The following is a 14,314-nucleotide window of genomic DNA, read 5'->3' as shown; positions in this document are numbered from 1 at the left end:
TAGTCAGCATTTTAAAAATTACACAAATAAAGAATTGAGAGCTTGAGGGAATCGTTTATGTCTATCTTAACATTTGGTTACCCTTGGGTCCAGGGAGAACTCTCACGTGCTCCTAGAGTAGCATACAGCCAGAAAACACTGCACTTCATATACAAACGGGATCTGATCCGAGTGCTGACCACCCACTGCTTTTTGGTACTAGGTTTATTCCGACATAAATGAGGGCAGCATAAACTAGTGACAGGAATGCTGAACAGATCGGTGTATTACTTACATCATTCTGTTCAGCCGTTCTCCTAATATGCAGGAGAATAGGATTCTTGCCACACCCCTCCCCCCGCCCTCCAGCTGCTTATTGACAATTGACTGCATATACACAGCATGGATAAATAACTGCCAATCAGCATCTGGTGGGCAGAGTTCTTTTGCTTCTCATGAATATCTAGGACTACTGGGCTCATGCACATAAAGGAGAGGAGTATTTATTGTCCATGTTATTCAGGAGGATATCTCTGGATCAGCTGCACAGAACAATGTAAGTGATACATCATTCTGTTCAGCTTCTCTGTCACTAGTCTATGCTACCCTTAGATAGGACAGCATAAACCTACTGGCAGAGTCTCTTTAAGAACTGACTGTTCCCTTGCTGCCTAATCTATACCATCCCTTAACAGGTGCCATTGTGACAAGGTAATTTTTATCTTGGTTTTAACATTACGGCTGATCACTGGTACGTCCTCCCAATCTACGATACTCACAATCTTTTCTTGTCTACCACGCGTTTCACTCGGATGGCTCGTTGCTCGGAGTACAGTTTACACACTCCTGCAGAAAAACAGGATGCCACAACTTCTATATTACTTCATCTAAACTTTAGGGAATACCAACAAATGAATATATAAGTTACATCAGCATATCTGGGAATCAGTAAGAACCCCAATTTCCATAGACAAAACTATCAATCCCACAAGCATTCAGCTGCTGACATGAATAAAATAAAGATGTCTGTCCAGTGAATGATGCTCATTAATAATACACCTACTTTTTAAATAGTCTTCAATGAAGTCCAAGACGACCAATCTGTGTGCTTTTACCTGGGTAGAGATGGTCTCCTTACATGCTGTGGAAAAAAAACACATATACATAGACTTACTGGACTGAATCTAGTAAGACATAAGGGAATGCAAAAAAGAATGATAGAAAGAATTATAGTATTATATCTTGAAATCTATCATTTGCTTTATCCTTCTGTCACCTATATGTCAGCAGCACGCAGAATGTCATCTACAGCCAAGAGATTTCCCTTAAAGACATTCTGCCCATTTGACAGACTATGAAAGGGGGCACCATTGGGATGGAGGGATGGTTGTTTTGTTGAACTGCTCAACATCCAGGCTGTTCTGACCTCTCTGTTAGGCTACGTTCGCACGTCTACAATTTTGCAGACCTTACAGACGGGGAAGGCAAGTAATGGACTGTTTCCCACCCGGCATGATGTGTCAGCGGGTAAACTCTTAGTGCCGGGGCGACTCAAAGTTGATTCCCCACTCCAGGCATGATATTGACACATTATGCCGGGTTGTGAACAAATCCATTACTTGCCCTCCCTGTCTGTAACGTCCGTGAAATTGTAGACGTGTGAATGTCCCCTTAGGGGGTGTTGGGAGCAGGGGTTAGATGAGGCCATGCACTCATGGCGAGCAGTCTCCCAATGGCCCACCAGTAGAGAGGATTGGTTGATATGCTGATAAGCACAAGCAGCTCCCTCAGTCTCCATGTCCACTATCCAGACACAGGTGGCCGCTTCATTACACCCCACGTCTCTGCCCGGACCATTTCATGCACTTAGCAGAGAGAGGGAAAGTTGGAGTCATGGTGCCCATTACATGTCATGCCGTAGACAGACAACCACTATCTTCTCTGTTTGCAATGGTGCTGCAAATGATAAACCCAGTCTTGTACCCAGACTAAAGGCTCAACAAGGTCCTAGAGCCTCCTTTCAGTTGTGCAGTTTTCCCAATAAATAAAATGTATTTGCATTCGGGGGAGATTGTCTTTCTATGACTGAATCAATATTTATAGGGATAAATCAGATTCTCCATTAAAGTAAAAGGTCTCCGAGGACCACGTCCTATGAAGTTGTATTATCGCCAGGTAACAGAGCAGCCTCTCCACATTACTAATCTGCATCAAAGATAGTGACTTCCAATGGCCCAAAATATTGAAATCATTTATGACATTGGTGATCCCCACCATGCTGCTTCAAGAAAAGTCTTAAGTTGTATTTCATAAAATGAATACTGGGACATATATACAAACTGCACAAATATCTGTCAAAAACCAGTGATTTCAGGTGATTGGTAGCTGCATAGAAGTACCAGCTTGTTGCTTCTTTCTTTGCAATTCTGCTCTGCAGCTCCCCTTAAAATTAATGGGGGCTTTAGGAAAGGACCCCTCAAGGTGACCACAAAGCCGTGGTGCAGCCCCACACATGGACCAAGTTACTGTCCATGTGAACAAGCCCTTAGAATAGGCGATCAGTATAGTATTAGTGGGGATCCAACCCACAGCACCTCTTATGGATCATTACTGGTTCTATCTGGTCTGTCCATTCACTTCAGTTGGATAAGCTGCCAAAGCAGTTGGGGGGCTACCAAATCTACGGGATTGGGCTACAGGATCCAACTTTTTCTTCCTGGTTCTTTGGTATACTGAATCTATTAGGCGGCTGCCCACTCTCCATTCAGATCACTATGCCGCTCACCTCCCCTGCACAACAAATGTACTAAGATATTCTAGCTCTTAATCTAAATGGAAACTTCCATTCATATCTTATAAACCTATTGAAAAGAATCAGAAAACTGCAAAAGTACAATAATTCTGCATGAATGAGGAAGACATTGGGCGTAAAAGTATCTTCTCATTACTATGTAATTCCATGAACAGATAGAGGAGAGAGGAGGGTTGCTGGTATGCCATCTACACTGTTTTCATCAAACTACTTATTACTATGGAGGACCATTCGTAAAGCACAATCCAAAATTGCTTTCTATGGCCCCGTGTGCCCAGACGCCCTCATTCTGCTCTGTGTAAAATTGTTTTCATTAAATCCACAGAGCTGGAATAGAAATACAAGTATAAAAAATGTAAGTGTATGTGGAGCCCTGGTTATTTCTGGGACAGTGCTGTGAAAATGTGCAGGGCTGTGTGCAGGATACGGAAGAAAAGCTAAATCAAGGAAGTTCAGATCATACTTAAAGGGCCAATGCATGTGATTCTGAGATTCACAATTTTCTGTCTTTCTTGGATAAGACCACTCCATTTTTCAACACAACTTTAGGTGACCTCAGAAGAGATGATCATGCCCAAGCAGGAGACGGCACAGGACCAGATGTTTTTTATGATAACAACAACATACATGTATAGTGACATGGAAAAGAGCTCTTGCTGATCAGTCAAGTTAAAGGTGTCCCAAAAGACCAGACATATCCATTCTGCTCTTTGCTGCCCTCTATCTTGCTGTAGACAAATGGCGGCAGCAGGAGCCTCCCCCACTGTCTGCATTAGAACACAACCTCTTATAGCCTTAAGTCTGCCTTCCTAAATGCCGATGATCGCATGTAGCCAAAAACCACACTCCATGTGATCAACAATGCCTACGTAAGATTGCCAGGATTACTGGAAACACTGTATGGCCACAGGTAGATTTTGGACTCATGTATTTATTGGTACTGAAAATAAGTTCTAAAAGATGTTGGCCAGCATATGTAACACCTGCAACAGTTCTGCTACATCCTATACAGGTCAATGTTTCATCGCCCCAAAATAGTTGGGTCTTTGACAAGGCTTGGCAAACACGTAACTATATCTGGGGGTTTAATCATTGCCATGTTTGTAAGTGGTTACCATAAGAGATGAGCAAACTTGTTAAAAGTTCGGGTTTGAACTTAAATGATCTGCATTTGATTCCCACTTCCTGGAGAAGGTGGATTCAGCCCAAGTACTGCTTGGAAAACATGGATACAGCCTCCCTCAAGCAGCAGGATTCAAATGCTGATCGTTCAGGTTTAAACGCGAACTTTTGGCAACTTTGCTCATCTATAGTTACACGCAATAAAGATAAGAAACTGGGTAACTTGTCAGTATATTTTGGGAGTGTAGGAGACCAGAGTAAACTCCCCCCAGTAAGATGTATTGGTCAATAATGTTCAGATAACCTTATATTACACTGCACTATACAAAGCTCTAATAATAATATATCCAATGCACATATAAAATGATCTAGTAACATTGCTTTACTTCCATAAATATTAAGGTTTGTGGCCGTTGCGGATCCTGGGTGTCATACTATCGGCAGATGAAGTCAGAAACATAAAGAGGACATACACACTGCTACATATGTAGACGATATAACTATAGACACTATGGGGGAGATTTATCAAACATGGAGTAAAGTGAAACTGGCTCAGTTGCCCCTAGCAACCAATCAGATTCCACCTTTCATTCCTCACAGACTCTTTGGAAAATGAAAGGTGGAATCTGATTGGTTGCTAGGGGCAACTGAGCCAGTTTCACTTTACACAATGTTTGATAAATCTTCCCCTATAACTATAAAACTATGTTCACACATAGTATTTCTGTCAATCTTTTGATCAGTCTTTTTTCAAACAAAACAAAGATTGGGTTAAAAACATAGAAACTGTGCAAATCTTTCCATTATAGTTTCGCCCTGTCACTTCCACTCCTGATTTTGGTTGAAAAAAAATAAGACTGATGGAAATACTATGGATATAGCCTTAAGATATAGAGCATATACAGCATACAGACAACCCGACTTATATGGGTGTTCAGAACTCACCTTCTGTCCTAAGTTGCTGAATAGCATCAGAACACGCTCTCATGAAGGTCTGCGCATCCTGATCAATCTGATCGCGCTCACTGTCTGTCATACGGGAATATTTTGACACATGACTAAAAAAGAAACAAAAAAATTTGCAGCATTAATGATCACAAAAGACTACATGTAAGTTTTCAATAAGACTGCTCCGATGCCTATTGCCTCGATACACAGTGGTACTGTATTTATGGTGCATATTCCAATCATTATATAACATGTATATGCCATTTTTCACCAGTTTTCCCCTCTGCAGTCTCCATCTCTAATTCTCAGTTCCCACTCTTAGTGGGTATAAACGATCTGCTATGATGTCTCTGATGTACTGCACACAAACAGAGGAGAGGATCCTGCTCCTGTAAATATTACAGTACAGCCCGAAACTGCAGCAGCCTGGAGGACATTATAGTGGAGTACTGAGCAGTTTAAGCTGTCAATTAAACACCAAAGTGACATATAAGGCTTAATACAATCTGCTCAAGCTGTGTCTGTCATTCTGCAGTTCCCTCCTCCTCTCTTCAAAGTATTCTACAAGTAACTATAACCTCAGTGAGCTCAGCCGTCTCAAGATCAATGTTCCACAGTTTTTAAAAGTTCCAAGTTAAAAAGGAAACTAACAGCAGGTTAGACACATCTAACATGCTGATATGTCCCTATACAACACAGGACACTGAGGATGAAGAGTTTCCTTACCTTGATCCTTAACACTCTATACTTGGTAGTTTAATTCCTATGCTAACAAGGCAGTTTGGTGCACTGGCGAGGGGGGACTACCACCCTGAGTGCACCAATCCGACCTGGCTACACCTCCCTACTAATGTATATTTATCCGTCATCCTGCAGTGATGAGCACCAGAGTGGTATCGCTGCACAGGGACACCACTATATATATTAGAAGGGGTAGATTGGCACACTGATGGCGGTAGTCCTGGCCACAGAGCACTAATCTCATTAGCATATGGTATTAAACTACAAATTTAATGAAAACAGCGCTGAGGATCAAGGTAAGGAAACTACCTCCATCTTCAGTGCCCTCTGCACTATAGGGACATAACAGCAGGTTAGATTCCCTTTAAGGGCATCTTCACATGGCCAAAAAAGTGCCTTTCCCAGGTGTTTAGAGCACATATACCAAGAGGGATGGAAAAGAGGAAAAAGGAGGAAAGGAGCCTTATAAGTGAAAACAATGGCATTTTTGTCTGATAAGCTATATTACGATGTTTCTTATATACACTTGTACTACCGCGTTTCCCTGAAAATAAGACTGTCTCATATTAATTTTTGCTCCCAAAGATACACTATGTCTTAATTTAAGAGGGATGGCCGGCGAAAATTTTTATTAAAGTATTATATTGCCCCCCAAAAGTTATACAAATCATCAATATACACCTATTACAGGAAATGTACAAAAAGACAAAGGGGGAGATTTATTAAACATGGTTTAAAGTGAAACTGTCTCAGTTGCCTCTAGTAACCAATCAGATTCCACCTTTTATTTTCCAAAGAGTCTGAGGAATGAAAGGTGGAATCTGATTGGTTGCTAGGGGCAACTGAGCCAGTTTCACTTTACACCATGTTTGATAAATCTCCCACATAAAGCCTTGATGTAGTAGTAAGTGCGGGGAAAAAAGCACTTATGTGCATTTCACGTAAGTGTATATTGGGGATTTGTGTAGCTTTTGGGGAGCAATACAATACTTTAATAAAAATGTTTGCTAGACTTCTCCTTTAAAGGGGTAGTGCGGCGGTAAAAAATTATTCACAGAACACACATTACAAAGTTTTTACAACTTTGTAATGTATGTTATGTCTGTGAATGGCCTCCTTCCCCGTGTCCCACCACCCCCACCCGTGTACCCGGAAGTGTAGTGCATTATACATACCTGATCCGTGTCAACACGCGTCCGCCATCTTGTGCCAAACGTCATCTTCGGCCGGCCGGCCCGAACACCTCCGATCTTCCCGAGTGCCGGCCGCGTCATCAGCCGCTGAACCGCGATTGGCCGAGCACAGTTATGCTCAGCCAATGGCGGCTGAGCAGCTGATGACGTGGCCGGCACTCGGGAAGATCGGAGGTGTTCGGGCCGGCCGGCCAAAGATGACGTTTGGCACAAGATGGCGGACGCGTGTCGGCACGGATCAGGTATGTATAATGCACTACACTTCCGGGTACACGGGTGGGGGTGGTGGGACACGGGGAAGGAGGCCATTCACAGACATAACATACATTACAAAGTTGTATAACTTTGTAATGTGTGTTATTCTGTGAATAATTTTTTACCGCCACACTACCCCTTTAAGCTATCCTGTAAATCCCCCACTATGCCTTATTTTCTGAAGATGTCTTATTTTCAGGGAAACAGAGTGTGTATATAATATATATATCTATATCAATATAATAAAAATGAAAGTCTGTCTGTCTGTCCCAAATAGACTTCAAACGCCTGAACCGTTTGACCCCAAATTTGGCACACAGATACATTGGGTGCCCGGGAAGGTTTTAGCGAAGATCCCGTCCCCGCCAGATGTACAGGAGAGGAGGGGGAGGGGAAAGAGCGGCGCCCCATAGAGATGAATGGGAAAATCTCCTCACTGCAAACACAGGTGATATAATTAGCTGCAGCAGACACGGCAGTTGGAGCCTTAGCAACCAATAGGATTACTGCTTTCATTTTCATAGGGAGCAATGGTTGCTAGGGCAGCTGCCTCACAACATCCACAGTAATAACTGGTAGACTCCCTACTCCATCTATACAGTACATGTATATACAGGACCCCCTACTCCATCTATACACTACATGTATATACAGGACCCCCTACTCCATCTATACAGTACATGTATATACAGGACCCCCTACTCCATCTATACAGTACATGTATATACAGGGCCCCCTACTCCATCTATACAGTACATGTATATACAGGACCCCCTACTCCATCTATACAGTACATGTATATACAGGACCCCCTACTCCATCTATACAGTACATGTATATACAGGGCCCCCTACTCCATCTATACAGTACATGTATATACAGGACCCCCTACTCCATCTATACAGTACATGTATAAACAGGGCACTACAGGTATACCAAACTGTGACTGGATAACACTGCCACACCAGAACTGACCAATACCTCCATACTGTGCTGGATAACACGGTCATACCAGACCTGACCAATACCGCCATACTGTGCTGGATAACACCGCTATATCAGACCTGACCAATACCACCATACCGTGACTGGATAACACCACCACACCAGACCTGACCAATACTACCATACTGTGACTGGATAACACCGCTATACCAGACCTGACCAATACTGCCATATTGTGACTGGATAACACTGCCATACCACACCTGACCAATACCACCATACTATGACTGAATAACATCACTATACCAGACCTGACCAATACCGCCATACTGTGACTGGATAACACCGCTATACCAGACCTGACCAATACCGCCATAACCCCCTCGAAAAGACACCAGATTTTCTGGCAAGTCTGAACGGGAGGGTACTGCCCCTCTGCAAGCTGCTACACTACGCACCAGACCATGGGTGTCTAATGGTAAATACGACCCTGCAGGTATACAGGACACTATAGATATACAGGACCCCAAAACTATACACTACAGGTGCACGGGACCTCCACCAACTATATATTACAGGTATACAGGACCCCAAACTTTACACTACAGGTATACAGGACCCCAAAACTATACACTACAGGTATACAGGACCTCCACCAACTATATACTTCAGGTATACAGGACTTCCACCAACTATATACTACAGGTATATAGGACCCCAAACTATACACTACAGGTATACAGGACCTCAAAACTATACACTACAGGTATACAGGACCTACACCAACTCTATACTACAGGTATACAGCACCTTCACCAACTCTATACTACAGGTATGCAGGACCCCAAAGCTATATACTACAGGTATACAGGAACTCTACCAAACTATATACTACAGGTATATAGGACCCCAAACTATACACTACAGATATACAGGACCTCCACCAACTCTATACTACAGTTATACAAGACCCTCAAACTATGCACTACAGGTATACAGGACCCCCGAACTATATAATACAGCTATACAAGATCTCCACCAATTATACACTACAGGTATCCAGGACCCTCAAACTATAAACTACAGGTATACAAGACCTCCACCAACTATACATTACAGGTATACAGCACCAACTATATACTACAGGTATACAGGACCCCCAAACTATAAAGTACAGGTATACAGGACCTTCACCAACTGTACACTGCAAGTATACAGGACCTCCCTCAACTATACACTACAGGTTTTCAGCCCCCCCCCCCCAACTACACACTACAGGTATACAGGACCCCCTAACTACACACTACAGGTATACAGATATGCAAGACCCCTAAAAACTGTACATTGTGGGTGTACAGAACCCCTCCAACTATGCAGTACAGGTATACACTAATTCCACTGATTAACTCAGATGAAACAATACCGTTAGCTTGGCCTCCTGGGCACCTTAGAACAAATCTAATTAACACACTGACACTTTATACCCGGGCAGCGCCGGGTACATTTTCTAGTATATATATATATATATATATATATATATTATATATATATATATATATATATATATATATATATATATATAGAAAATCCCACAGCACTCCGATGTAGCAAATCAAACGTGATTTATTGCATGGTGAAAAAACAGCAAAAAAAGTCAAGGCAACGTTTCAACGACCACTGTCGTCTTTTTCAAGCGTGACTATACATCAACAACAGATCCTTTTATACAGGTGTGCAAATCAGTGCTCAACAGTGATTAGTGCAAAAGTGTACGTGATTAGGGTTTGACCAACAAACAAAGATATACATAGCAATAATACAAGTGAATACAAAAAGTACAATTATTTATGTACAAGTGCTCCAGTGTAGTGCTAGCCGCTTGAATCGGGCGGCAAAGTATCGTAAAAATTCGTATGAAACAACTAAGTATAAAGTTCATTGTAGCGGCTCCGGTTCACCACCAATGAAGGAAGGACGTAAACCCAGGCAGTTGTGCGCATGTCAGCGCTCTGTGAATAGAAGTAACACCCATCATGCTCAGATCTATGACAGGGATGTTGGTTGTAGTAGTGGTAGAGCTCGGTGATTCAGGCAGCCTAGTGCAGAAAAACGGCATCACCCCGGACCTTCATGTTCTCCGGTACCGCCGCTACTGCAGTGATGGCTAGTTGTTCCCTTCTAAACCACATATGTATAATGTGAATAGTCACCATAGCTACAAAGCAATCATTACGGTACTTGGGACGGTGTTAGGAGTATCGCATCACCCCGGACCGTATCATCCGGTACCGCTTCCTCCTCCCGTCCTGTGGCCCCTCCAGGCCCCTTCCCATAGACTGCTTGTAATATACAACAGATCGAAAAACCGCTGTATGTGAATGGTGACTACAACTAAGCACAATATAACCATACCGATACTTGGGACGAGCAACAGGCAACAGACAATTGGCGTTACATAGACGTGAGTTGGAATGGATTTTTAAAACTAATGCCTTGAGTCCGGCAGGACTCAATGTAGAGTATAAAACCTCACGCCATATGATGGGTTAGGTTGTTGTTCCTCTGTACCCCCTGGGGTCTGTGTTTCATCGCCTAGTCTGTAGAAATTGTTTACATCAGATCTTTTTTTATATACTTACCAGTATTTGTTTTACAGATCATAGTACAAATTTTCTACTGGATCGCGGCAGACAGACTCACCACCCTCTGGAGCTGGGACAAACCAAGGCAGTAAAAATGATATTTTTCACCCGGATGCTCTTTTTCGGATAAGTACCAGGCACCATTCACACAAATTGGTCTTCTTTAAACCCGATGTAAACACTAGTAACCCAAGAGAAGGGGCCGACAATGGCTACAGGACGTTGGGAGCAGCAAGGCCGGATGACAAGCATTTAGTCCGACATGATGCGCTTCTCCCATGCTCGTCCCAAGTATCGGTATGGTTATTTTGTGCTTAGTTGTAGTCACCATTCACATACAGCGGTTTTTCGATCTGTTGTATATTACAAGCAGTCTATGGGAAGGGGCCTGGAGGGGCCACAGGACGGGAGGAGGAAGCGGTACCGGATGATACGGTCCGGGGTGATGCGATACTCCTAACACCGTCCCAAGTACCGTAATGATTGCTTTGTAGCTATGGTGACTATTCACATTATACATATGTGGTTTAGAAGGGAACAACTAGCCATCACTGCAGTAGCGGCGGTACCGGAGAACATGAAGGTCCGGGGTGATGCCGTTTTTCTGCACTAGGCTGCCTGAATCACCGAGCTCTACCACTACTACAACCAACATCCCTGTCATAGATCTGAGCATGATGGGTGTTACTTCTATTCACAGAGCGCTGACATGCGCACAACTGCCTGGGTTTACGTCCTTCCTTCATTGGTGGTGAACCGGAGCCGCTACAATGAACTTTATACTTAGTTGTTTCATACGAATTTTTACGATACTTTGCCGCCCGATTCAAGCGGCTAGCACTACACTGGAGCACTTGTACATAAATAATTGTACTTTTTGTATTCACTTGTATTATTGCTATGTATATCTTTGTTTGTTGGTCAAACCCTAATCACGTACACTTTTGCACTAATCACTGTTGAGCACTGATTTGCACACCTGTATAAAAGGATCTGTTGTTGATGTATAGTCACGCTTGAAAAAGACGACAGTGGTCGTTGAAACGTTGCCTTGACTTTTTTTGCTGTTTTTTCACCATGCAATAAATCACGTTTGATTTGCTACATCGGAGTGCTGTGGGATTTTCTATGCATAGCTAATTGGAAGCCGTGGTCGCGGCCACCCGCTGGCACCCACTTCAAACTTTCAAGTAGTGCTGCTCCAAGATACAAGCTTCTCTATATATATATATATATATATATATATATATATATATATATATATATATATACACACTCACCAGCCACTTTATTAGGTATACCTGTCCAACTGCACGTTACCACTTAATTTCTAATCAGCCAATCACATGGCGGCAACTCAGTGCATTTGGTCAAGACAATCTCCTGCAGTTCAAACCGAGCATCAGTATGGAGCACTCAAAAGGTGATTTGAGTGCCTTTGAACGTGGCATGGTTGTTGGTGCCAGAAGGGCTGGTCTGAGTATTTCAGAAACTGCTGATCTACTGGGATTTTCACGCACAACCATCTCTAGGGTTTACAGAGAATGGTCCGAAAAAGAAAAAACATCCAGTGAGCGGCAGTTCTGTGGGCGGAAATGCCTTGTTGATGCCAGAGGTCAGAGGAGAATGGGCAGACTGGTTCGAGCTGATAGAAAGGCAACAGTGACTCAAATAGCCAACCGTTACAACCAAGGTAGGCAAAAGAGCATCTCTGAACGCACAGTACGTGGAACTTTGAGGCAGATGGGCTACAGCAGCAGAAGACCACACCGGGTGCCACTCCTTTCAGCTAAGAACAGGAAACTGAGGCTACAATTTGCACAAGCTCATCGAAATTGGACAGTAGAAGATTGGAAAAACGTTGCCTGGTCTGATCAGTCTCGATTTCTGCTTGAACATGACAATGAGTTCACTGTACTCAAATGGCCTCCACAGTCACCAGATCTCAATCCAATAGAGCATCTTTGGGATGTGGTGGAACGGGAGATTCGTATCATGGATGTGCAACCGACAAATCTGCGGCAACTGTGTGATGCCATCATGTCAATATGGACCAAAATCTCTGAGGAAGCTTCCAGCACCTTGTTGAGTCTATGCCACCAAGAATTGAGGCAGTTCTGAAGGCAAAAGGGGGTCCAACCCGTTACTAGCATGGTGTACCTAATAAAGTGGCCGGTGAGTGTATAATATTATATATATATATATATATATATATATATATATATATATATATATATATATATACACACACATATATATACATACATATATATATATATACACACACACACACACACACAAACGGTGACATTCTAGGCTATGGGTACCTTCGCCCTGATTTTTTTAAATGTGCAAACGGCCCATTCACAGAAGTGCAAGCTCCACATTCTGAGTAGAAATCTGAGGGCCAGTATTGAATTGTTGGCATGGGAATACAGCATTATTTCATCCTTAGATGTAAGATAACTATGTCTTAAAGAAGTTTATACTTAAAATTGCCAGAAAAAAAAAGGAACGGGAAGTCATTAAAGCATTTGCACAAAAACAATATTGGTTCATAACATTATGTTCCTAAAAGTCGCTCACCCGTTGCAGGTACAGATTGTCTAACTCTGTTAGCTCCTTAGGATATAATCCTTCTCCGAGCAAGGAAATGATAAGGCTGCTATACATATATACACAAGACATAGCTCCTGGGCTGGCTCGTCCTGCCTACCAAAAAGCGAGTACGAATGGGAATTGCATACACTCATTTTATGCCAGGTTAGGCAGATAAAACCAGCTGAGAGATGAAATCTAGCTGGAGGGAGCCGCCGATACAGGACATTGATCCACAGTGGCATTTATATCCTGTATTCTGCTTTTACGCTGCTCTGCAGAGGATACACCAGCCGGCTGTAAAATTGAATGTGGTAGAGGAGAGGTTTATGGCGGTAACAGAAAGAGGAAGAAAAAGGTCTGAATGTGATAAAATCTGCAGAATACTGCAAACACCAGGAACATTCTAGATCAGGGGTCTCAAACTCGCGGCCCTCCAGCTGTTGCAAAACTACAATTCCCATCATGCCTGGACAGCCAAAGCTCCGCTTTGGCTGTCCAGGCATGATGGGAACTGTAGTTTTGCAACAGCTGGAGGGCCGCGAGTTTGAGACCCCTGTTCTAGATACATTCTATATAGATATACGCTATATGGAAAAACAGTATTGAGACACCTCTTAAAGGGATATTCCCCTCTCAAGTAACTAGAGATGAGTGAAATTACAGTACAAATGAAGTGAATCGCTTTGTAATCTCGGCAGTCTACTCATCAGCCGGCTGCCTTGTGGCTCCGTGCCACTCCACCCCAGGTGCCTGGAAAAGCTGGATCCAGTCCTGGGAAACTTCTCCCAGGACTGGATCCAACTTTTTCAGGCATCTGGGCAGAGCGGCAGAGAGTTCAAAGGCAGCCGGCTGATAAGCAGATTGCCAAGCTAACAAAACTATTCACTTCCTTTGTACTGTAAATTCACCCATCTCTACAAGTAATATAGTTATAGTTGTAGGGCTCGTAAAGTTAAATAATATTAAAATATTTTTGCAAATACATTTATTTAGCAAACTTGCTTCCTTCCCCTGATAGGCTGCTCCTTCCCTCCTATTGCCAATGGTTCGTTTGTCTAGGTTACCGACCACCACCC

The 14,314-nt window shown here is 42.9% G+C and overlaps 1 protein-coding gene across 1 annotated transcript in view; it reads right to left on the bottom strand.

Moving 5' to 3' along the window:
- STX18 (syntaxin 18) overlaps window positions 1-14,314 on the bottom strand; it is a 112,010-nt gene that overhangs the window by 34,972 nt on the left and 62,724 nt on the right. The window contains exons 3-5 of the mRNA XM_069977400.1: window positions 4,859-4,971; window positions 1,043-1,120; window positions 759-825 (exon numbers count right to left, since the gene is read on the bottom strand). Coding sequence (XP_069833501.1) covers window positions 759-825; window positions 1,043-1,120; window positions 4,859-4,971 — 258 coding nt within the window. The remainder of the gene's footprint in view (window positions 1-758; window positions 826-1,042; window positions 1,121-4,858; window positions 4,972-14,314) is intronic.

Source organism: Dendropsophus ebraccatus, chromosome 7 (assembly GCF_027789765.1).
Source record: "Dendropsophus ebraccatus isolate aDenEbr1 chromosome 7, aDenEbr1.pat, whole genome shotgun sequence".
Classification (NCBI taxonomy): Eukaryota; Metazoa; Chordata; class Amphibia; order Anura; family Hylidae; genus Dendropsophus; species Dendropsophus ebraccatus.
This window is presented reverse-complemented; position numbering and strand designations above follow the sequence as displayed.